This window comes from Lepeophtheirus salmonis, chromosome 10, assembly GCF_016086655.4.
Source record: "Lepeophtheirus salmonis chromosome 10, UVic_Lsal_1.4, whole genome shotgun sequence".
In the NCBI taxonomy this organism is placed as follows: Eukaryota; Metazoa; Arthropoda; class Copepoda; order Siphonostomatoida; family Caligidae; genus Lepeophtheirus; species Lepeophtheirus salmonis.
Window position 1 is genome coordinate 10,889,265 of NC_052140.2, and position 27,478 is coordinate 10,916,742.

A 27,478-nucleotide genomic window follows, 5' to 3' on the forward strand; every position below is an offset into this window, starting at 1 on the left:
AAATATCATAATTTAAAATTTCTTTATTACACAAAAAAGATATAAATAAAAAGATTTTATTTTTCTTTTTGATTAAGAAAAAAATATATATATATCAAATATACGGATAAGCATCTTTTTTTCTATGCGTTATAAAAAATATTCTTCGTATGAAAGCCAAGAGAGAACGTCGTTGCTCTATTTTTATTTGAAGGAACATAATTTCTTCGAAGACGACGGGTAAACATTTAGTTGCTACTATTTGCTTCTTTCCTTCCTTTAGTCATTTTTTTCTTTGGAATTGAACGAACCTTTTGTGCAACAATACCAATTTACTACTCATGTTTTTATTTTGGTTGAAATATTTTTTGAGTTAAAGAAGATCTGATCAATAAGGATCCTTTCATACATATAGAGCATAAGCGTGCTACGAGAAAATTAAATACTCCACAGTATTGTAACATGGTAAGTGATGTTTTTTGTTTCTATAGAACATTTAAATACATGCTCTAAAGATGGACTAGGGTGTTCATTTTGGATCTAAATGGTTTTGGTTCTTTTTGAGATGTTAGTTGAGTCAATTGCATAATAAGTGTTCAGTTCTCAGTTAAAACCAAGAAAAATAGCATTTTTATAATTACTATGGGTTCTATTCTTCGGTTCTTTTTATTTTATGAATTTGTATACAACCATAAAATTTCACTTAATACATATAATTATTACAATCCAACAAAACATTCATAACATTCTTAATTGGTATTATTTATTTATTTTAACATTATTTGAACATTTTAATTTATAAAAAATACTTTACAATTATAAATTATAAAATTACTCTTAAATCTATAAAAAAAAATTGTGTTTCCCATTTATTAATTGTGTCACATGATCCTATATTTTGTCTGTACTACTGGATTCATATAAAAAATGGTTTGTGGTCTCTAGTTCTTATTCATAAGACTTGTTGTAAATACTATCAAGATAAGGAGTGCTTCTACTTTATACTTGAACCAGTACTAAGATGAATCCATTAAACCCCTCTCCAGATAACTTATTACCTGTGTAGTCATGATCTTCAAATTCTTTTGTGCAATTTTTTTATCTATCTTTTCCAAACAGATCTTCTGACTAAGCTTTTCGAACAAAACCCGTCTCAAAAATCTATTTTACAATCCTCTAATAAAACAAAAGAAACTATTTCTAGGTGGATATTTTATTTCTTAAAGATTTAATAATCTGACCCTTATTCAATAAAACCCTTGTGAAGCATCTAGTTTCCATTCCTCTGATACAAAAAAAAAGGAATATATTCTAGGTAGGAATTATCTTTATCATATATTATTTTTTTCACGATTTTTTAATTCAGATTAAAATTGATGTCTTTAAAAATTATTTTTTTTTGATCAAATACCATACAAATATTAAAATTTAGAAACACTAAATCCATGTCAAGATTATTTTAGAATATGAATTTATTTTTTCGAGATACTTTATTCTCATACTAGTAATTCTAGGATTTCAACTTGATATTTATAACTGCAAAATGTATGGAATTGTATAAAACGATACATAATTTTAACGACGTAGTAATTATATTAGTAAAACAGTGTTTATCTGCATTTTAAAAAGGATTTTTACTAATGGAGAGTGTATTCCATTTTGGTATCGTCATATTTTTGCTTCACGATCTTTGTAATTCCTTTATACTTTTTGTTATTTAATTGTTGAGATGCTTTTTCATTTTAATTTCAAAATTATTAATTAATTTAAAAGTTTCAATGAATGTTTTTATGATGCATTCTAATAATTTATCTATCAAAATGGTGAATAGGAAAAAAAGAAAATGTCTTATCCTGTATTGATTATATGTTAATTAATAATTTTTTTTTTTTTAAATTTAGATAAATTATATTCCCTATAGTTAACAAAATAAAATATCCTTTTCTATACTAACTTTTTCATATTATATAACTTCAAGTGCATAATATCTGGGGAAAAAAAGTATTTCATTTGTTTTCTCATGCTTTCAAATAGTATCATGATTAGGAAAAAAAGTGGATTAAGTTTTATATTAGTAAAGTATATATTTTAACGTTGACGTTTCCCCAGATAAATAGGACTCAGATGAATATTTAAACAAAATAAATGAAGGGTTACAAAATCACTCTTTTAGAAAAAACAAAAGACTCTGTCGTTCAATTTAAAAATTATAGGGTTATGTATTCCTTGAAATATTTTTTATCATTATGTTGTAGAAACAAACTTTTCCTTCCGACAAAAAAAGTCCAGTCTTAAAGAAAAATAGAGAAATTTATTCTTGTAAGAGTAATTTCCATTATAAATGACATCCACCAACAAAATTAAACGAACAATAAATTTTCTTCAATTCGTTTGTAAACAGAATTACAGAAAAAGTGATGCACCAATTTTGATGAAACTTTATGGGGAATATTATATATGTTAACAGTAAGGGACCTATTAAATTTGCAATTACAAGTTCATCGAATTGTAAATGCAAAATTGGCCAATAGAGCATATTTAATTAGATAATTATCATATTTTAACTCATTTGAATTTTAAATCAATTTTAACCATTTTTTTTGCACTAGTAAATACTAATTAAAGTGCTCAAAATAATAATGCGCATACATTAAGAAAAATATACTTAACAATGGGTTACAACAAAAAAAATTGTTATTCTTACGGAATAAAATGTTAATCTTTAATTTTTTATAAAACATTTTATGAAATATTCATGAATAAATTTACCTTTTATTCGGAGGGTATGTGCCTTCCATCCATGGCATCACAACATTTTTATGAAGGTCCAATAATACTGAAAAGGTCAACTTAAGACCAATGTCAAATATGAGAGCTTGCATGAAATTTCTGTCACTGGTGTCACGCCAAACAACATTATTTTGGACAGTAACTTGGTCTTAATCACTGGAGGAACATTACTTCTGTCCTCTGCCAGCAAGCAGTTAGTCTGTGTATTAGAGACAGAGTCCAAGATTAAGTTGAATCATTAATGAAGAGCTTTATTATGTGTGAATATGATTTAGAAATTCGGCAGAGTTTCTAGCATCTTTGCAACCTGATGTCATTCATCTTCATGATAAGAATGTGCCGCTTTCCTCTGATGTAAGACTTCAAGACATGCTCCTCTTCCTTTAGATTGACCTCCTCCAAGCATGAACAACCATTTTTATACCAGAATTTGCTTTGATGAACTTCTTGAGCCACGCCTGGAATAAACTAGTGCGGGTTTTCTTTCCTTTCTGAGAATCACATGAGGAATGGGAAAGGCCCTTACCAACCTTTGGTTGCTTGTAGACGTCAAAAATAGTGCTCTTGGCAAATTTTGCAACTTTTATGATTGCCTTAGCATCGTTTTCGGCCTTAAACAATTTTTCAATAACTCTACGCTTGTTCTCTTCCTCCTTAATAGTTAACTAAAGATTTTAAGTATAAAACAAAATTTGGTTGGCAATGAACAGATAAAGTTATAGCTGAGAAAAAAAAAGTAATAATGCATGTGCTTTGCACTGTATGGAATGTCCATTCTAGTTATTGCATTTATCACTCATAATAAAAAAACTTTATATTGAGTTATATTCTTTCATTATTGAATAGCAAATTCAAAATTCCATTGCAATGCAACGAAATGGCATTAATTTAATTTTACTAGGATTTTTTTATATTAGATATCCATTATTAATTAACGTAATTTCTCATCTTGATCTATAAACTTATTATAGTTGTAGAAAAGGATAAAAAAAACAATTTAAGTAGATCTTTTATCTCTCTTTATTATTGCCAAACTACTAAAAAAATTAATGATTGATATATAGAATGTAAGAATGTTTCTATTACTTTTTGATTGCTAATATGTTCATGGAACTTAAGTTTTCGTTTATTTGTATGATTTAACTCTATGTATCAATTGAATAACTACCTAAGATAGAGAATAGAAATACTATTTTGAAGGTCTGTTGATGTCTCAATTAAAGAACTGATACTCTAATTTAATGCTTAAACTCCTCTTGGACTCAAAACTTGATATAAACTACAAATTCTAAACATTTAAAGTTATGAAAGCTCGAGGACGCTTGTTATTAATCTGATTGGGAGAACATACATTTTTCAAGAATGGTCGTAGTTTGTATTAGGACAAAAGAACCAGGCTACCCTCAAGATCTACTATATGTAGATATATATTCTAAATATTAAATTATATTAATAAATATAATGTGGCCCTCCGCTCTATAACAAATTTCATACGTATTGGTTTTTATTATAAATATTAATTCCGCCTATGATTTTAAAATAAAATTTAGCAAATTTTCACTCAATTTAAAATGAAAAAACTTGGAATTGAGTCCCTGTATGAACAAGGACTTGAGACTAGACTTGAACTTGCAGTATCAGACACTTTTTCACCCTTCATAATTATTACTACTCAACAAAAATTTAGATGTTCAAAAATATTTTTTAACCTATCTCGAGTGAATTCGGATATTCTGGTACCCGATATTTATAATAAAGATTCTAATTCCATTAAAGGAATATTTTATTGCCAATAAAATTTTAAGTATGCTTCTGAAAAATTAATTCAGATAATATGGAATATTTTATGTATAATGACTTGTCCATGATTTATGTGTATATATTAACAATTCATAAACGAGGTTTAACTGTTTGGCTGAAACTCCTTCCAATATAAATACTTTTGAGTTCTTGTATTGTTCTTTTTTTCAATCTAAGAACTCAGGAGAACAAAAGTATCTACAAAAAATTTAATATCCTAGCTATATATACAACCTCATCAGAAACTAATGGCTTCAAATTTGATGCCCAGAATTTGTATTATATTATGTACCTTTTATGGAAATATTCATACTTTAAACATAAATTATAGGATTACTTCTTTAAAAATAACAATTCATATCTGGTAGAACCTCTAAAAGCATGTTTTTTCCAATTATAATACACTAAGGGCTTATTATTTTTTGATATTTTATAACTTTAAACGTATTTGTAGCATTTTATTTGATATTTACAAGTCCAAAATGGATTGAATAGCTAAAATAATTATAGAAACTTAAACTACGTAATTATTTAACTATTTATCATGTAATTAGTTAAGTTATATCCTTTACTTAGTTCACTAACTGCGTTATAAAAAATGGCCTTCACTAAAGGAGGCTTAAGGTCCATTTTTAAGTCTAGGATTACTTGACGCGCCGATTACAAATATTTAAACATTAATGTAAAAAAGGGGTTTTATTTGGAAGTAAATAATATATTGATTTTGTAAACGTTTTTTAAGTTACTGGAGTTCATTTAAGGACTAAATAATTGGTCGTTGATTTACAAAAAAGAGTATTTACCCCTAAAAGCTTTCTTTTGGTAGTCATATTGATTTGATTTAAATTTTTTGATGCAAAAATTATTTAAACAACTGCATTTTTACCTTTTTAAATATATATTTTCAAACCTTGTTTAACATATACAGTTTCTTATCATTTAGTTTTAAAAATTTCAACACTAAATCAATGTATAAAAACATTGCAGCATTGGAAAGATAAATTAGTTATTCAGCTGTCTTAAAAATAGTTCCTACAAAATATGTTGAACCATATAAAAATTAATTTAAATGAAGTATCTTCTTTAGAGCCTTACATTTGTTTCAATTGCTTTATTTAATAGTTAAAAATAAGAAATATACCTTTGATTACAACTTAAAAATACTTGCCTTAAGAAAATATATATTGATTTTTTCATTGAAATTTTATTTATTTATTTTTTCTTGAGATATTGTACCCTAGGGATGCATTTTTTGCTAAATCTTTATTCTACATATTTTATTGACTCTACAAATAAATAGTTTGAGTTTTTTGCAATAAGTAAACTTTTACTTTTATTATTAATTTATACCTAACAAATTTGACGAGATTTTCCGATGATTAATATAAATCATTTAGTAAATTTTATTGACTTATATTATAAATTAATTAATATTTCATAGACAAAGATATTTACTCTAGTATAAAATTATGTTTCATATCCAATGTTTTTTAATATTTTTATTTATTAATTTTCCTTCCTTATCAAAAAAGTAATTACTTTTTTTTAAATCCAGCGTCGTAAAATATTCATTTGATCTCAATTTACCTCGAAAAGAAATAACTCAAAGGTGATTTAATAATATCTATTCATTACAACGCAATTGTTTAATTAATTAAAATCGATTTCCTTTAAAATTATCAGAATTTCAAATACTGTATTCCTAATGTTTTAAATATGTCTTAAAATGAGACAATTTTCTCTACGTATAATATTATTTCTATGGTCTATTGTATCAAAATTTACTCCTTGATTTATTTTTATTACACCTTATATGATATTAAAAAATGGCGATAGGAATTGCAATAACTGATGAAAAAGGAACAATTAAGAGGATCAATTACTTGTTATACTTATTTCAACCTTTTTATATAATTTTGAATTCAATTTATTCCAGTTAGAATCATTTTTTTAAGCAGATAAAATGATAGATTGAAAAAAAATGTTAATTTACTTTTACAATCTTCAATATATTTAAAAATTCATTATTGAATGAAAGTGTAAATTTGGTTTAAATATTGACATAAGTTATTGAAAATTAATTAAAAAAATGTGTTGATTTCGTATGCCTAGAGGAATCAAGAGCTCCATTAATTTTATAGTAGGTGATAGGCCCGTATAATTGTTTGCTTTAGTATGCTTACTTTTCCCTCTAATTTTTTAAGCAAATATGGTATAAGTTAAAAGAAATCCAATTTTGTTTATGGATTTATTTTATTTAGTTTTTATCCTATTAATCTTTATCTCAATATTAATTCTAAGCCATGCTTTCATGACTGTTAAACTAGAGAAATTCCATTATTCGATTAACATTTTCGATAGTTGGCCATCCCGAGCGTAGTGCATCTTTTATATTAAAATTACTGAAAGGGAATCGACGAAACCAAAATACCGCAAGATTGGCTGTTACAGTATTATGGCCAATAACACTATTCACATTTTCAGTACTCTGCGTTGCAGTTTTGCCTTGCTTGAAGAAAAACTCGAAAATAGGTCGTGTTTTCTCTTCGCAGTGTACATCTTTCAATATATGTCAACCTAGATTTTGGCGTACAAAATATTATCTTTCTAACACCATCTAGTGTACGCCAATTGTACTAATACAACGGGATACACATTCCTATTGATAAATAATCAGTTTTTATGTACTACATCTAATCATTGTATTTTATAATTGTCTGGGGGAAAAGTAGTTTCGTCTTTTTTTGCTTTATTACAATCCTTTATCAGAAGTGTTTCAAACATCCAATTTTAGGCCAATAACACTATTCACATTTTCAGTACTCTGCGTTGCAGTTTTGCCTTTAAAGATCTTGAAGAAAAACTCGAAAATAGGTCGTGTTTTCTCTTCGCAGTGTACATCTTTCAATATATGTCAACCTAGATTTTGGCGTACAAAATATTATCTTTGTAACACCATCTAGTGTACGCCAATTGATTGTATTAGAAAGTAAAAAAAAGCTTCATTCATGTATGTACAAAAACCACATTACCCTTTATTTATTCCCTGAACGACAATAATAATAATTATTATAACTCGTAGTTTGGCAAATAAACATGACTTCAAGGTCTAGGCCACTTTTTCACATCGTTGCCAATACTCGAAACACTGAATAAATGAGTTATGTTCATTCATTATCCACTTTACTGTGATTACGATTGAACTTCGACAAAAAACTTCAAAAACTTATTAAAATAATTACTATATCAATAAGAATGGCGAAAGGTTATTTGTGTGACTGGTAGTTGTCGAGGTCCAAGGTTCTCAAATTGTATTAGAAATATCTTCGTAGACTCAGGAAGTGAACATATTTTTTCGTTCGAACTTTGCAGCATATTATACTTTTCGATTATTTATGTAACTATTATAGTTCAATTTGTCAATTTAACAAAAATGAGTAAATTGAAAATTTGTCATATTGTATTATTAAAAAAAAATAGCAAAGAAGAAAAAAAAAGGAAACGTGGCATTGTAGAAAATGACACAGTTCTTTTGAGTATATATGTATATATATGTAGGCTATGAGGAAAGAAGCACCACTTATCTACACCTTTATATAAATATGATATAGTGGTGTGTTTGTTTTGGCTAAAGACAGAAGTCTCAAGGCCCGTCCATATCATTATACGTCCGATCCAGTTCGGTCTTGTATATCAGTCCTTTCAACTAATAAACTTCTGTCTTTGATGAAATGACACAACTTTATACATTCTATATTTATTCAGTTCTACTACTGACAGCCCGAAGGACCCATGGTCTTGAAGACCATGGGCCCTTCGGACTAAAACAAATAAATTAGACTGATACAACACAATCAATGGGTTTTTACACATATAATGTTTATTTTTTACCTTTTTAAGAGTCAATAAAACAAGGTATATGGTGACATTGTTTGAATCTACATGCGTATACATCCTATAATAACGGAAGTTTGTCGTTAAGACATCAGTTATCTTGTCATGAAATAAGATCCACGTGCTTATTAATTGTTGGATTCCAAATTTTGATTAATCGTTGTAATAAAAAGAAAACCATTATTTTCAATGGATTTAAAAAAAAAATGAAAGTTCATTGATGTGTATAGGACGGTCAGACTCGACAACTTCCGTTATTTCCTTCATATTTTCTACATTTTGACTTCCAGAGCCTGAAATGGCTTTAACATCAAAAATTAACGGAATGGAGTGGACGAAACTCAAATTACACGCGATTCCCTGGTAAAATATTAATACAATTTACTTTTCAGTCATTGGGCTTGCATTTACACCTTGTTTGAAGGTGGTGTCTTTCTTTATGATTTAATAGTAGTTAATTTGATCTTTTTAACATTTTTATAGCATAAGCCGTTGCTTTTAAACAACACAAGATAAACATTATCAAAGCCATCTATTTGGAAAAAAGTACTTGACTGTTTTTTTAGTTGCCATACAAATTTTTTTTAATGAATTTGTACTGTTTCGACTCACATTAAATCCTGGATTAAGCCCATATAAAAGATAGCAGAGGTTATAGAAGGGAATGGAATATAGGCTGGAAGCTGATTTACTCTTTATTTTCTTTAAACCAAAGATAAAGAAGCAACAATATTTCGTAGAATTCTCTTAACGTGTCCAAAAAGTAGCTATAGTGTTATTTAACAAACTACATCAGCCGAAAAGAGTTCTGTCGTTTTCTTTACATTATCACCTGTTTTTTTGTATGCATCAAAATAAAAATATATTCCTAAACAACAAGGGAGTTATGACATTGAAAAAAAATAAAAAGTCAAAGAAGAGTCTCAAGATTTATGTACTCATATAGGAATAAAATAATGAATCAATTAATCATACATTAATTACATACATTTCCAATGTATGTCATTGTATGTTTTAGTATCACAAAAATTATTCTACTCAATTATGAAAAAAAACAAACACCATATTTAATAACATGAAATTAACCCGACTTTCATTTCCTGGGTTGTTTATATATACTCAAATATCCTCGAAATAACTTTTCTTTCTACAATTCATAAGTATTCTTCCGGTTTTTTATTTTTTTGGGAGGGAGACAACGAGTATTTCATTAGTTTATGATTTATTTAATCGCTTCTAGAATCAATTGTCAAGGTTTTTAAAGATTATGCGTTATTATTATTTATCAATTACTTGTATATGATTGTATATCTTTCATGGAATTATTTATACATGCAAGTGTATTAATTTCACTTACTCAAACTTTTTTTGCCATATGAAGCCTGTGTTGTGGTATATCAATTGAACTTATGCAATTTTTTTGTCTTCAAATACACTACTTATTTACAAGATTGGTCATGCAAATTACCAACTATTATGGTAATATGGACACCTCTTTATGTAGTAGGAAGCACTCTCAATACAGAATAAGAATGATCAATCACTTAAATAACTAACATGAACACTGATTAGGCTAATATTAAAAGTAATTAGATTATACTTTTCGAGCAGAAAAACCATTCCTTAAATGGTTACTCGGAGCGTTAAAATATCGAAGAAGGAAATATACATTTATATCAAAGAACCTTTGTTATGACTTTTCCAAGCTTTACACCTGTTTTGGATCAAAGGTATAACCCAAAAACAGGCAAATTATGACTACGAATGCTTGTCACTGAAAAATATTACAGCTTCTTGAGTGGTACCTTCGATACAAAATCCACCAAAACACCCATATTATATCTTTCAAAAACATATTCTTACAATGTATAAGGCTTAAGATAGTAAGACTTTTGAGACTTTTTTAAGTATTGGGGAATTGGACAATTCTACGTCATCGGCATGGTTAGAACCAATCATAAATCTCATAGATGGACACAAATTTTGCTTTTTAGCCAGAAGGTTCTTCCCAAATACACTATCGTTTTCAGTCCGATTCCAACTATAGCAAATTGATTTTACAGATCTATACAAACTAGCAAATGCAGCTGATCGGTTGTTTGCACATTAGAAATTACAGCAAACGATGTATTCTTAAATGCAGAGTTCTATAAGTAATGCAGTTTGCCATTACATATCATCAACGTTGTGAAATAAGCACCATGAGATGCATGTTTCCTTGTTAATGGAAACTCTATTAAAACTCTGGAAACTCCAAAGACAGTCAAAATTTTTGGGAGTTGGCTCGTACAGATTCACTCTTTCACAGTTGCTGAAAATTTACGATAAAATTTCTCCCAATCTTCTTGACCATACAGACGTAGAAATCAATGATATTTCTTATAATACATCAAATAGATTAAAAACCATTATTATTTAGAAAAGCTACTAATGGTTCCTCTATTCAAGCGTACGTATGTGTTCAGCTAAAACTTCATAAGAACGACCATGTTTTTCCTGGGACATTTATCAAAGCATGAGTGTATCAACCAATCGTCGGGGCAGATATTATCTGTGCTTTTAACCTCATATGTTGTAGACTTGTAGAAACCTCCGGTTTCACATCACTTCCTTGTAACATATCGCATATATAAAATTCTAATCATCTAGGGTTGGTACCTACTGCTTCCAAAAATAACAGCAAGCTTTTGATGGAGTTTATAGAAATTGTTAAAACACAGTACTCCATAATGAAACAAAAACACGGGATTGTTAACAGCATCAAGACAAATGGTCAATCTTTTTACCCTAAGGGTTGTCGTCTTTCCCTAGAAAAACTTTAAATAGCCATGACTTATATATTTTTTTTTTCAACAGCACCCTATACTAAAGCATCTTTCATTAAATACAAGATTTTGCCTATTATAGAAATAGTATAATCATTCAAGGTTCATTTGTTATTTTCTAAAGCTCATTTTTGGGAAAACGATATTTATTTAAAAAGTTGATCCAATAGTGTTTGTGCTAATAAATGGCATAGATTAAGGAGGAAGATTTGTTGGGTGTTATAAATGTAAGGCCTTTTTGGAGTCAGAGGAAGTTTGATGATGGAAAACGAAGTAATTTTTGCCTATGTTCTTAAGTATACATTATGTATTTGGACTTTAAAGAAGATTCTTAGGTCAGACGGAGTAATTGTAATAATAATTAGTGCAACTCCATCTGACCAATTAAAGGAACTTTTGAAAAAAAAAATGGAAAATTAACAATTAAATAATCGGACGGGAAATTATTGGCCGATGGTACTAGGGCAAAATCTAAAAAGAAACTACACCCCCCCTCGATATAAAAAATGACAATGAACAAATAGAACGACATTGCTCAGTGGTCCACACCATCTAGATAAATTATTCTTTGAACTCAATATGAGTATATTTGTACCCCCGTCGTTCCGTGAGCAGGGAATATACTTTATGCATATTGACTTTAAAAGCAATTTCTAGGTTAGATGAGTAAGTTGTAGCACAATAACGTTTACTTATAATTAATCAGTAGAACTCAATCCTGGAAACATCATAAAAGTTAAGTTATTTTCCTCTCAAAAAAGATTTCGCATTGTTGAGGTTAGAATGCTGTTTTTTTATTTCAAAAATACTTACAATTTACAACAAAATTATATATCTAGGTTTAAAAAATACTTAATTTTTTTATTTGTATTTTTTTTTCTTTTACATTTTTATATTTAAAAAGTATACGGAAATATATTAAAATGTAAGCCTTGTTTAGAAATGAAAGTACTTTTTATTAGTTTACTTTCTTCTTCTAGAAAAATGTTTCAAATATTTATTTTACCTCACAAACAAAAAAATTAATTTGTAGACCACAAAAACAAATATTTTAACTAACGCTTATGTTGTGTAGATTCGAAAATTAAATTTTTATGACTCGGCTCTAATAATGGATTAATTTTCAAATTTATAAAACACATGAGTTGGCTTTGGTTTTATCACAAAACCTCATCAAATATTTTGAGATTTGTTGGACATTCTTTATTTATTTTAAATTTAATCATAATTTATAATGTGATACTTTTAATATCTAAGAAGATAGCCTAAATAGAGTAACACCAAGATTTGGTTACGAAGATACCCATTCCAATTAATATGTACACGTTGTTGTGTAAAATGCAAAGAAAAAGTTGGCCTGCATAGTTAATTGATTTTCAACTACTCTACTCAGTTTAAATCAAACCAAGTGGACAAGTTGAATGTATAAAAATATGACAAGTAAACCCCGTGCACCAAAAATATTATAATTTAGTTTTATAGGGATGTTCCTTTATTTTATTGGCGAATAAATTGAAGAAAATAAAGTTACGGATTTTAAGCTTCTATTTTTTTCCAAATAGAGTCCATGAAATATAGATTCGAAAGGAAGTTATTTTTAGTTGACTCAACTTCATCACTTTGGGAAATAGAAAACAGCTTTAATATTTCATTAAGTTTGTTTAACTTGTTTTTTGTCTATGAAAGTGCTTATAAATTTTTTTGATTAATTTAAATATGCAAATATGAATTTGAATAAAAGAATAATAAATTAATATGTAATTTTCTTGTAAAACATATTTACATTTAAATAGTATTACAACATGAGATTATTTCGGGGATTATCCATATTTTTAAGAATATATATCTTATAAAAATAAGATGTAATCATTTGTATCACACAATTTAATATTATGCTCCATGCATTACATTTCAGTTTACCTATCTTTGCCTATATGGAATAATCCAAAAGATTTCGATCTTGGGAGCTGGGAGGCTATGTGTTCTGGGACGCAATCGAAGGAAGCTTAGCTCTAGATAACCTCTTCTTCCATATCGACGTCATAATGAGATTTTTCTTCCACCTCACTCTTTATTTTGTTCCCAAGTCATCTTTAGGGATCATTCTCAGAGCACCATGGCTCACATTCATCTTCTTTGACCATACTGCGAGTCTTCCTCGCTGGATTTTAAGCATGGATGTTTATTATACACATAATCATGGTCTTGGTTCTTGCTGTACGCTGCAAACCTTGCCCAGAATTTCTTGCAACTCTTTTTTGGGTTTCAAATCTCTGTTTTATTACATAAATGGCCATTCAGCTGATCCTGGTGTAATAGTTAACCTCGGTTGGTGTCATCTAGTACAAGAACTCTTTTGAATTCCATTTTGTAGTCTTTGAAAATGTAACCAATATTGGGATTGATTATTAAAATATAACAGAACATCATTTTTGAAAATATTCCTTTTGAAACAATAACTGTGATAATTTTCAGTAGTGTAAACATAATTTCTGCAAAAAATATATTTATCAAAAATAAGAAGTTTTAAAATGATTTTTATAGATAAGTTTCTAGGATTTACATTTATATTTATAAGCCGGGTGAATATTTTAAATTTAGAACTCTCATTCAAAAATGTTAATAAATATTTGGACAAATATGCAAAGAAATATAAACATTTTGGAACCATTCTAATTATATTTCAAGTGAAAATGATTCATTGATTTTTCTTTTTACAAATGATTTTCTTAAAATTTATCATATCTCTTACTTTTATTTTTTAAAGTAATTATTTAACTTTATAAATTTAATAACTTAATCTTTGATAACACTGTTTAAAAGTAAAAACATCCGTGGATTAAATCATACCAACATGCGTTCCATGAACGGAAAGATTTTTTTAACGCTGAATGTGGAATAAGATTTTACCGTTCTTTTCCAATAATACTTACAAAAAATTAAAGAAATAAAGTTGATGTATTTTTTTACTTTCAAGCATGATTTAAAGGGTTAATAACGCAAAGACAAACACTTGAGATAGCTATTTTTTGTCATTTCTTGAGGGAGGGATCTGAGGAGGATTATTTTGAAGGTTCTTATTGAACATGAAAGTATTAGTACTTAACTCAAACATATGAACTTAACCAATTCAATAATTCTGACTCATAGGGTCAACATTCATGATTTGGCCGTGAATATAAGCAAATGGGTGACTAAAAAGAATAAATTATGCTCTCTTTTGGTTGTAAGGGACGCATTATAGTCCTGCAGGTACACGTAATTTCCCTCTCGGTCGTTTGACTTCCCCCAGGAATATACCACCTCCTTGAAAAAGTCCTGGTATTGATTGATCCCGATTTTCAGGTCTTTTGGGAGCCAATACAGGAGTATCATCTACGCGTCTCATGCCACAATTCCCTACATAACTACAGGGACTGGGAAATTAGTTGGGTTGACCGGTGGTACCTAATTGACGGCCTAGGCGAAGTAACAATCGTTCCGGAGTTTCTCGAGTGGTCCACGCTCCAGTTTTTCTTGTTTTGTAGCTGTGCAGGGGACGATTAAAAGGGTTATACTTTGCCTTTTGCCCTCCATTTCGACAATGAATGAACAGATTTTTGTCAATTGTAGCTCAGTTGAACAATAATATTCACTGGATCATTGAGTTAAAAATCTTCAAACCTTGTAATAAAATGCGGCCTCCCTGACACTATTGAAGTAAAATACATTATTTGCTGTTTTACAGTGTATATGGTATTATCTTATGATTGGAGGCGTAACGAAAAGGTGATTGGGTGAATAAAAAAAAAATAAAAAAATCGGAATGTCAAAATTCCCTACGCTTACAAGTCTAAGTATATTCAATTATTTCATTGAGGGTCTTGGATCGTATTCCATCCATTCTTTAGGATTTGGAGAAGCTCATTGAGTTTATTCGATCCTCTTGAACTTTACTTTCCTGTAACTATACCATTTGGATATTTCCCAGCCTCTACAGAGTGCAACAAAGAAATTTTTTACGTCATTAAAAGTATTCTTTTTGCGTCAATTAAGGTTTCGGGTGAAATCTTAATCAAACTTTTGATACTTGTGTTAATTCTTGGGCATTATTTTGATTTGATCAAAATTTGACAAGAATGAGTGAACTGAAATAAAAAAAGCAAAGGGTTTTGGATCTTGTCGACGCAGATTTTGATTAGAAAAAAAAAATCTGATCTGGTCAGTGTAGCCTTAAAGACAGTTCGGAACATTAGGGTGGTCAAGGAGAATGGGAAATGAGTCAAAATAAAGCCAGGAAGTGCAAAAAATGGTTAGAATCGTGATGAAATACATCTTATCTTCTTGGAACCCCAAATCAAGGAAGATACAACAACATTAATGTGCCACTTGGCTGACGAGTTCAACGTGGACTAGACCACCCTGAGTTATTTTGTATTTTCCTTCACTTTCTTTAATAATGAAAAATTACTTTGAAAAGATTAAGATTCTGTATTTTCCGTTTTATCTTTTACTTTTTCTGTTGGAACGAAAAGTTTTTTTTCTAAGACATTAATGTCTATTAGAAAAATGAAAAAAATTTAAAAAAATCATAACCCCTATTTTTTTAAATTGAACTACACATGTTATGTCAATCCTAAAACAGTGTGATTTAACAGATATCATTCATCCGAGTCTTATTTCCAGAGGGCCACACCAACGTTAAAATAAATACTTTAGTACTCTAAAACTTAATTTCCCTTAGTTGCTATAAATGTTACTATTTGAAAGTATGATAGAAAAAATTAAATACTTTTTTACCATTATATTTGACACCCTGGGTTTAATAATATAATATGGTGGTTGCAGAAAAGGAAATTATAATGTGTACACAGTAAAGAATATACTTTTTCTAAATTTCTAAAAAAACTGATTAACAATCAAGACATGATCCATATGGAATAAGAAATTTCTTTTTTTCTGCATTCATCGTTGTGACAGATAAATTATTTGAATGCACTCCAACTATCTTTTAAACTTATTAATTAATTTATAATCTTAGTTCATATATTTCCTTTTTAAAACGCAGTAAATGAACTTGTAAAGAAAAAACCAAAAAAAACAAAAACATATTTAATTCCATAATAAACGTTGAACGATTATACCAAGTGGTCCATTATAATCTGAAACATTAGAGTTTTAAACTTTCACAATCTATATTTTATAAATTAATGATATAATTTTAACCAAATATGTATTTTAAGTAGATATGAACTCTCTTAATCATTAATATAGCCGCCCTTAGCGACAATTATGGCTTCCCCCTACGATATAGTCTCTGTCATGGTGTCCCAATGATGGATGACATTGGCTTTGAAGGCCTTGGTGTTTGCATGGTAGACATTAAGGGGTTTTTCCTCAACATATACCTTGAGTGTTTATGACATCTTTGTAATTTAAAAAAAAAGTAAACAAATTTTTTTTTGGCGTTTGAGAGTCGGACCCAAAACATATTTCTTTGATCAAGGCTTAACTGATTTTTTCTATGATGATGTTGACCATCACAACTCCACCAAGGTAAATGGTGAAGACTTTCAACTTTTTGAATACTTGTTGAGAACCTGCAAAACTTTTTTCCCAGGTTATTGGGTGTAAAGCTGGAATGAGTAGTTTAAAAAAAAGAACCTTCCCTGTTAAGATATAAAATAATTAATACAATTTCTTGGATGTTGTTTGCCTTAATAATAATAATCAAATCTGCAATTATTATTGTGAATTTGTTATTTATTGAGAAAGATAATGGAGCTTGTTTTTTAACCACAGCCTTAATTAATATCTTAATATTTTTTAGGTTCTCTTGATATAGACTAGAGAATCTTGTTTCTCTTTTCAAAAATAAAAATCTTATTATTAGCAGCAGGATGACTGAAAAAATAAATGAAACTCGCACAGTTGTTTTGGACGTTTAAGGATTATTTTTATGATAAATCTAGATTATAAAGTATTTTTTTATTTCGTAATAGCGTATTTTCTTTTCATCAAATATAAGAAATTATTTACAAAATATATATATATTCATATAAAAAGAGTTATTCTAGTAATATTTTAAATAATATTTGTCAACAAATATTTTTTACAGATACTCCTCAAAAATTATAAATTATGAATTTAACTTAAAAATTTGAACTTATAAACTATTTTAATCCCATGACTAACATCAAACGACATTTTCCACAGTTTTAATATTAATTTTGTATAAAAAATGAAAACTTTTTTGAGTTAATCTTGGGTGAATGATAATTTTTATCAAAAGAAATAATTTCGACGAAACAAACAAAAAAAAAACTTTAGAAAGTTGTTGATTTACCTGAAATATTAAGCTTCTAATAATTTCCGACCGATTGAAAATTATTAATATATGCATATTGATTAAAATGTATGATGAAAAGTCGGAAACAAATGATCTATTATCCTAGTGTTAAAATTAATTGAAAAGAGTATAATTTCTTAAAACATTTAATTGATATTTAGAAGTAAAATATAGATGAAATATTTGACATAAGTTAACAAATCTAAATAGCGTAATTTTGAATCTATTTCGACTTTGTCACAAGTTATACAGTTCGTTTAATATATAGGGTAACTTTTTAGCACACATAACAGAAAAAACAATGCTTAAAAAATTATTTGTGTGTTTTTGTCGCATACTAATGCTCGTTCGTATAATATATTTTTAATATATATTTTTAAACTGATGAATTGCCTCACTGAAGGCTCAATATATCCATTACATGCATTGCATAAATTATCCTTTGTAATAAAGTTAATTCACGTGATTTTTTTCCATCTTTTTTAAGAAGGAGATTTTGAATCATTTTTCTTTTCCTAAATCTATGCACACTTTCAAAAATACCCACATTTGCATAAATCATTTTTATACTTTTACTAGACAAGGGCAGCTTGGCACTGCTCGGGCCAAGGAACAATTGAGAAATGACATTGATAATAGTCATTTTCATTTTTTCTTAATGTTTAACCCCTTCCATGCGGCCAAGTATTATTCTATTGCAGCTGTATATTATATGAAAATAATTATTATGAATTGAAATAAAATTGTCCTGATGAAAAATCTATTTTTTAAAACTGTCCAAAAATTGCCAATTCAAAATTTTATTTTCGTAAATACTAAAAATAAAAAAAGTTATGGAGAAGAATGCTGTCGAAAAATGATCTCAATAACTAATTAATTTTGCAATAACCGTAAAATAAAATGTATAGGAAAATTAAAATACACTTATATAATTTTGTGTTCTATTTTTCTGTTCAAAGTGCATTGTTTTGTGACATTTCTTTTAAAAAATTGAAAAATGAGGTATGAAAAAAATTGAAAAATTCTTGGGAAAATGACTGGCGTTTCAGTTTAAAATCAGCGTATGGAATCCAAAACAGTAGAATGGATCAATCAAAATTGTAGAAACTTGACGTTTAAGATCACCAAGAATGTCCCAATGATATTTTTGTGGCCTCCAGTGTCAAGGGTTTTTTGAACCAAAATTTTATAAAAAAACAAAATTTTCAAATTATATTATACATATACCACAACTATATGGATTTCTGGCCCTCCTCTAGCCTCAACCCCTTGGACTTTTCAGTTATGAGTATCTTGGAGTAAAATGTCTGCAATAGCTCTTAACAAAATTTGGATTTGCTCCAAGCTGCCATGATGCCAGTATGACACACCATGGTACTCCCGCTAGTTCATCAAAATGCCTGAAATTAATTGATGGTTCTTGGTGTTTATTTTTCAAAAGTAATTGAAAACCCACTGTAATATATATCTATTTAAGCTCAAAACAATGATAAAACTAGAATTAGTAGAGCAATTGAAATCAGCACTATTCAATCATAAAAATTGTATCTCAATTTGTTCACATGACATGGGGGATGTTGCTTGTATAATGCTTTATGTACACTTGATATCTAAAAAACTAAACAGCACTTTTTTTACTTTTCTTATTTGTGAAACTTATTAAGTACTAGAAATGTATTATAAGTAATAAAAATAAATACATACCTTTGAAAGAATCTTATATTAAAAATTCTTATTTTAATAAGTAACTATGTTTTTTGATATTTATTTATTCTAAAACATACACATATAAAACAATATAAACATTATTATCTTGTTGTTGATTTAAAAAAAAAGAAAAGATAAGAAACAAAGAAGAAACCACAAAAGGGTATAAAACAATGAAGAAACGACAAAAGGAAAAAAACAAATAAAAAAACCGGAAATCAATCTTCCACCTATCCTTTTATAGTAAGGAAGATACAATGAGCAAGAAACTCAGTCATTCCTAAAAGTTCATTGGAGTTATTTTTTTATATTCGTAGATTAAATAAAATGAGTTCTCCAACTTCAAATGGTAAAAAAAGCAATTTCTCTATTTTAGGATCTACTTGTGACTTGTTTTTAAAAATTAAGGAACGTTCGTAATCTATTTTTAACGTATATCAATGAATGGATTCTACAAAATTATATTTGGATCCCTGCTATTGATAAAACCAAGATATTCGAACTTTTGTCTAGTGTAACCTTGTCTTTACAAAAATTTAAGGGCCCTTACTGTTATATGAACACTCTTTAAAAAAGTATTACGGAAAATGTTCTCTAACTGTTACAGTAAGCCTATTTACAAACAGAGAAACAACAAAGGCCATTAAATAAAGTATGCAATAGATCATTGATGTATGATTATACAAATTACAATTTTAATATTAAAACAATAATATTAGGTAACATTCATAATAAACATGGGCTGATATCTCGAACTGAAATCGGAAAACTGATATATCGAGGAAAATATCCAATATTTAGATCGTACCAGTATTGGAAAAAAGTTATCTAATATTTTATGTGATGCAATAAGTATATCAGGGAAAAAATTGTAGTTCATTTTTTTGTAGCCAGGCAATTCTTGTTACACTTTGTACTCACACTTCAATGAAATAATAAATGAATCTTTTGTGACTCGTTACAAATAGCGCGAGATCAAGTTTATATCCCTGAAAATTACAGTAGGTAAAAAAATATGAGATAAGATTAACTCATCTCCAAGAGTTGTCAAGTTTGTCTCCCTTGAAAATGTTTTTTTAAACGGTCATTTGGGCAACATTACTAGGGCTAGATCAAATGGATGAATATCTACTTTAGGTATAACTCAGCTTTGTCGATCAAGTAAACCATTAACAAAGGAGAGATAAAACAAGACAAAAGAAAAATATTTTTCTGCAATATTACATTTCCAATAATCCAGTAGAATTCCAGAGTCTAATTTAAAGTCTTGTTAATAAAAAAATACAATTAATATAAAATTCTTATTTTTTTAAATGTTGTATCTGTTGGCCAACATAACAAACTAATTGTGTCACCATAAAACAAATGTTTTAAGGGATACGGGTACTTCTAATCATTTGAGAAATTCGGGTCATAACAGAATATCAGATAGAAAATTATTATTTTTTAATTATATCAAATCGGGTTGGAAAATATATTAAAACTAGACCATGTGGACATGGGCTAATTTTTAATAATTTTATGTATTTAAATAAATACATACATCATAGAAATGCAATTATTACAAATTCTATGTTGACATTTTCATCCAAGATAACCCTTTATTTGAAAAAATAAATAATTAAATCCACATTTAATCGTAATTGATCGAGCTTTATTTAATATTTATGTTTCTAATTTTGAAAATCATTTAATTTGTTATTTTGCTAAATGCATTAAATATTGCAATCTTAACTAGAAAAATATTAAGTCAAATCAAGATTTTTAGAGCTTGAAAAAAATATCAAGGAACATATTTTAACATTTTATTGCCAATATATTTGAGTATAATCCTGAAACATTAAATCAGATTATATGTATGCAATTTGTCATTTATACTGATAATGACTTCTTTAGGATTTATTTGTATATTTAGCAATTTTTTAATCGAGTTTAAGTGAATTCAGCTAAATGTTTTGATTTAAATTATTACCTTTGAATGGTTTTTTTATCCTTGAATTTTTGTTTTTTTTTCGATGTGAGGACTCAGACAATAGGTTCTACTATTAATGTCAGAACAAGATTCATTCAATCATTCTTAGGTAAGGGGAAGAGTATTTTTATAGTTAAAAATCAAATGATCAATCCTTATTGAGTTTATACAATATCAAACCCTCGTTAATTCATTTGTATCAGAGAATTTATGCGAGTTCATGCACTATAACCAATATATCTTACTCTATGGTGATAGTTATTACCTGAAAAAAAAGGAAAACATATTTTTATCAACTCTTTCTCTTGTAGATGTAAATATTGCCATCAACTCTGTGAATGCTAAAAAGTAACAAAAAAAATTAAGATCATTTTTTATCAAACATTGATTAATGATTATCTTACTTCAAATACATATATATATCAGGATATAATCGTATAATGCTAAATTTACCAGAAAACCACTCTGTGTTATTGCTTTGATATTAAATATTTATTAATCATTCTGAATGAAAAGATTGATTTATATTGATTAACGAATCAATTTTTTATCGTCAGAGCAGAGCTCTTATTGAATAATTTTCATATATCAAAATTTTTATTTTGTTTATGAAAAATCAAATGAGGAATTATCATTTAAATTGCCTTTAAAATAAGTTATTCATATATAATTCATTTTGCATAGGTTCGATACCTGGAGACTTCTGGATAATATTTTTCAAATAAACAAGGATACCTTATCTTTTATTGTCAGTTCACTAAATAAATTGACTCGTTTATTATTCAAAGAAGGTCACACTACATTTTATGAGGTCAAAAAGGCTTTACATATATATTTTTTTAATAAGTCCAGGACTAATAGGACTTGTTTGTAACAAGAAACTAATATATTTTTTTGAAAATAATACTGTGGTTAAAATCATATTTGGGAATATTTTTTATGAGTTGTTATAAAGACTTTTAACATAATTTTTCTTACAAATTATGATTTTTAGAAGTACATTCAAACCTAAACACATTGAAAGCTAAACTTTAACAAAATAAGTTTTATTAAGTGGCAATAGAATTTAGAGAAAATTAATACTATCAATATATTTGTGTCAGAGATCTCTTAATGAGCTGCCCTTAGAGGCAATGATGACCACCAGGCTGTGGCAGAAGGCATGGTACAAGCTGGAAATATAATCCTCCGTCATGGTGTCTTAGACCGATGATGCATGTGGTGTATGGATTACGGACTCTACAGGCCTTCTCCTCAACCTGTATCAAAAAGTTTTGGACTTGCTGTCAGCGTAGACAGGGGTGCTGGAGACGCCCGGTGTTAATATGTGTGCGAATGAAATATCCTGAGTAGGATGTTTAGGCCTAAACGTTTTCTCAATCTTAGCTCTTGATTCAGCCAAGTAGCGATAAATTATCCTGTTCAGAACAGCGTCAACTATTAAGATTTTCTTGTAGAGATCGACTTGTGTACGGAGGAAATCGACATCCTCTGACATTTTCATATTTGCTCCGACATTTTTGTTCCCGCAAAAACAAAATTGACATTAAATTGTAGCTTTGTTAGTTCGTTTGAATGGAAACAAGTACAAAATTGTCAGACTATAATTTGGCATCGAAAAAAATTATAATTTTTGAGTCTTCGTCCTACAACCTAAATTATCCATTTGTATGATTAATCCAATTTCCTTAACTCCAGGTTTGAACTTTGACCATATTACATGTTTTGAAAATTGAAATAGTTGAAATATCAAATACCATCCTTTAACTTGAACGTAGTATTTTATTTTTTCCATCGATCTCTTTCTCTGAAAATCAATAATTATATTTAAAATATAATTTAAATGACAATTTGTGATACTATGTTTACTTTGTTCAATATTAGTAAGCTTGATTTATAATTTGTTTTCTAAATATTGATACTTGTTGTTTTTTAAATACATACTTATTTAAAAAAAAAAGTATTTTTCTCTTAGATGAATGTGCTAAAAAATAAATATTGTTCTAAACTCACTAATGAGCACTTTCATAAGATAATGAAAATTATCACAATTACTCATAATTCTGAAGGAAATTACAGTCATTAGGGTAGTAATATGTACGAGTATAAATATAAATATTTAAACGTCAATTAATTTTATCATACTTAAGTCTTTTTGCGGCCAATTAAAATTAGTGCCAATGTTTCATTAGTGTTGCACTAGAATGTTCTCTTCATCTAATTTTGCCTTACAATTAACATACATTTTGGAGTGGAAAGGTGGCTAAATATACTATGTGGCGTCATCGAGGTCCTTCATTTTTTATTTTATTTTTGCAGAGGGCTGGTTGTTGTTGTTTTTAGACAATTTACACAAGTTTTTTTTTTATTCATGCCAATTTTAACAAATATTATTATTATTATTTATTTATTTTTTGAAATATACAAAAGATTTTTTTGAACTTTTCAGATGCTCGACAAAATTTGAAAGAATTACTATTTTTTTCCTCGAAAATTGTGACACTTGAATTTTGTAGGCAAATAACTTTTTCATTCTGACAACTACAAAAATTCTTCAAAGTATGGGGAAAGGAGCAATGAACCCTATGGTCCTGGCAACACTACGTACATCTCAAAACTGTTGAGAACCCCTGCTGTGGACAATAAATTAACAATTACATAGGCAAAGATCGATTTTTTTCTCTAATCCCTTCTTTTCCCTTTTTTTTTTTTGCCTAATCGATTCAAAAGTAAATTAACTGTAACAACTGACCATTTCATAGGGATATTCGTCTACCAGGATATTTATAGGTAATAATGTTATACAGTATTGGGTCGTCCATTTAAATCTGAACATTTACTAGCTCAATAAATTATAAAGTTTGAATTTGAAATTAATTTATATATCCATATATTAAATCTTAAACAAAAATTTACAATACAAAAAAAGCATCAGCACCTTAGCTTACATGCAAGCTTGAGAAAATGACGGTTAAAAGTGATCGACGAATTTCCAATCGCCCACTCCAAATAGTTGGTTGTCTCCATGACCAGGTATTCCTTCCTTTTAAGACGACGATCCTCAAAATAACAGTGCCAGAAACCGGCAACCCTAACACCTCTGGAGGTAGTTTATAATGTTGCATACAGCCACGCACATGCGCTATGTGTTAGCACGATCGTGTATGTTTTCCCATACAGGCCACACACACAGGCCAAAGGGACCCTGTGGAATCAAATGACGCATATAGTAAAATTAGAGTTCGTTCACGTGAAGCATCTGATACGAAACTTAATGCTTCTTAAAAGTTGAAAAAGTGAAAACTCAGAGTGTGTCTGGTTACGATAGTTTACAAATTATTTGTCCATTTATCCCAACTTAAAAATTACTATTCCATAGCTGTTGGAAACTCATCAAATCACTTTAAAGTTGGTAAACTCAACCAGTTAACAACGTTCATAACTCATCTTCAAGGAAAATGTTTAAAGACATTGACACCTTATAAAACATATATGATTTATTAAGATAACGTCATATAATCTATTCAGCATGAATGCTGGATAGATTGGTATCATTCTTAGAAATTAAATACTTGTACTTCCCTTAAAGATATAATTACACAAATCAGTGAAGATTATACTTCAGAAAGTAAAAAAAAAAAATATGCGAGCAATAAATTAATTATTACGTGCGTTCATTATTAGTAATTTAATGTATAATAAGTCTTACAAGAAAGTTTAATTCATGTCCAATTAAACGTAAGAACTTATTTTTGCTTTCTCTCGTCCAAGCCTATGAGATTTTTGTTTATATTTCTTAACCTTTCTAACAATAAGATAATTATATGGTAGTACATAGAAATTTGGTTCACTCACATCTAAAGAAACTGTCATTGAGTGAGATCCTGTTTGTAAATAATATATTATTATTATTAATTTTCAGAAGTATAGAAAAAAATCTCGAGCTTGTATTACTGATATATTCTAATTTTATCTTCTTCACCAATAGTACAAAGGTTGGCCAGTCTAGTCATTACTTAATGCTTCGGTTTTCTATAAAAGTAGATGATACTACTAATATTAACAAATTTGAAATTATAAAACCTTAGACAAAGTTTTAACTATAACCAAATCTCACAGTCAATTAAGACATACTTTACTTAACTATAGAATTACAATAATTTTTATGTCGCCTAATAAAATGAAATTCCATTTACTTGAACCTACAAGTTCCCTACCACCTTTAACTACATCTTATAATGTAAGGAAGCAGAGGTTTTGGATTTTTTTAACAACCCATAATAATACAAAAGAAAACATTGTTGAATTTGTTCGCCATATTCGCCAATTATTCGCTCCAGAAGATGCATAAAGGAATTGCTGGCTTCACCACGTCCACGGGGAAGATTTTGTTCTAGTACCGGATGATGGAGGTCTTCAAAGAGTCAATGCTATTGTGTGAATTAGAAGAGACCTTACTTTCTAACTCCCTCAAAAAAATAGTCAGTGGCATTCATATTGGTGAAGTTAGAGGGGCAGGCCCAGGGGTCTCAAAATTGCACCTTCTCTTCTTTCAACAAGTTTTGGGACTTGTGGGCCTAGTGAGAGTGGGCCAAGTTTTGTTGTAACAGGAACTCGATACCATGGGGGTTAGCTTTCACCCATGGTATCACTTAATCAAACAGGAGTTCACATAAACTGTCGGTTCCCATCCTCTATTTTGGCTCAAAAAAGATAGGAGCATCGTCACTGTCGTGGCTCTGAATGACCACAAGGGTCATAATAGGGACCAAAATCTTGGTATTAAAGACGTGGGGTAGCTCTATCTATGGCCAAACATCTATCGTTCTGGATTTTGTGGGATCTATTGTTGCTCATCCGAATCAACGATAATTCGGTTACAATTGGACATAAAATTATTTTGCAAATTTTTCGATGAACAGCCTTATGTAGAGGCAGTATGACTTCATCCTCAAGTAAGTTTTCATCGGAGTCCCAGGATATGCCTTCTAGGACCGTTTTAAACCTACGATGAATCTGGAATTCGTTATAATCACTCCATGACTGGTGGGTTTTTCTCTTATGTGCACTTTTCCTAGCTCGTGGTTGTAGACGTCGTATAATATGTTATTTGAATACCTGAGCATCTTCTTGATTTACAATAGACTGTACATTGTGCAATAGGGCAGCTAATTTTAAGCTAACACTAGACCTTTTACTGAAAAATTCAAATAGCCAGTTTAATACTTTCCTTGACGATATAGCCAGCCATTATAACGATGTCGACTCTCAATTCTGCACTAACTACACTACAACAAGGTTTAACTCTTATAGATCCAAATAAATCCTCAAATTAAACTCTTCCTATTTGTACATACAGTTGATTAATTTATAATTATTGTTTTCTCCTTAAGAATAAAAGATTAATGATGACATTTTTGTTGAAAGCAAAAAAAGAATTCTAGTAGCAATTCGTAAAATAGCCCAATCTTTAAACCATTTCATTTTTTTACCCTTGAAGATAACTATTAAAAAAAAAGTATTATTGCCCTGCTAGTATGGTATGTTTAAATTTTCTAAACAGGGGAAAATAATAAATGTTAGCACTTCTATCTTGCAGGTTAACAACATATACTTTTTATGTTAATGTTAATGTGCTTGAGACCTATTTTTATAGGTATTTATTTCCTTTCTATCATACGTGTTTGTAGCTTATCTTATAATATCTAATCTCCACTTCTTCAAAAGAATTGATTACCCATTTCTATTTTCTGTTTTTTTTCTACAATTCCAAAATCCTACCGATATACAATTATACAAATAAATCTCAAAAGTAATTTGTAACTTTGATTTCGATGTGAATTGAATTCAAAAATCTGACCTATGAACAGTGCCTCATAACTATTATCTATTCCCAGAGTCCAAATAAAAAAATACTCATATTTTAAGTATTAAAAACAAAAACATTATTTGTTATGATTTTTAATCAAAAGATAAAACGATCATTTTTTTGCTTCCATTTTAAAGTTATTCTTTGTTTAAAGATTACAAGTTATACTGTCATATCTTACTTCAATCATTTTGGACTTATGGATATAGCAAAAAGAGTCCCTTAAGAATTTCTAAACATAAAAAAAAATCCTATATATCATTTTTTTATATTAAAAAATATTTTTATTTGTTATTCATAGCTAGATATATTTA

The 27,478-nt window shown here is 28.6% G+C and overlaps 1 protein-coding gene across 2 annotated transcripts in view; it reads left to right on the plus strand.

Moving 5' to 3' along the window:
• Nucleotides 1-229: 229 nt before the first annotated feature.
• The window catches only part of LOC121125700 (FMRFamide receptor), a 109,026-nt gene continuing 81,777 nt past the window's right edge, over nt 230-27,478 (plus strand). Inside the window, exon 1 of one of the 2 annotated variants that reach the window (XM_040720903.2) lies at nt 230-444. In XM_040720903.2, the coding sequence (XP_040576837.1) occupies nt 442-444 (3 nt within the window). In that variant the 5' untranslated portion in view covers nt 230-441. The remainder of the gene's footprint in view (nt 445-27,478) is intronic. The other variant, XM_071891526.1, reaches the window with a different exon arrangement.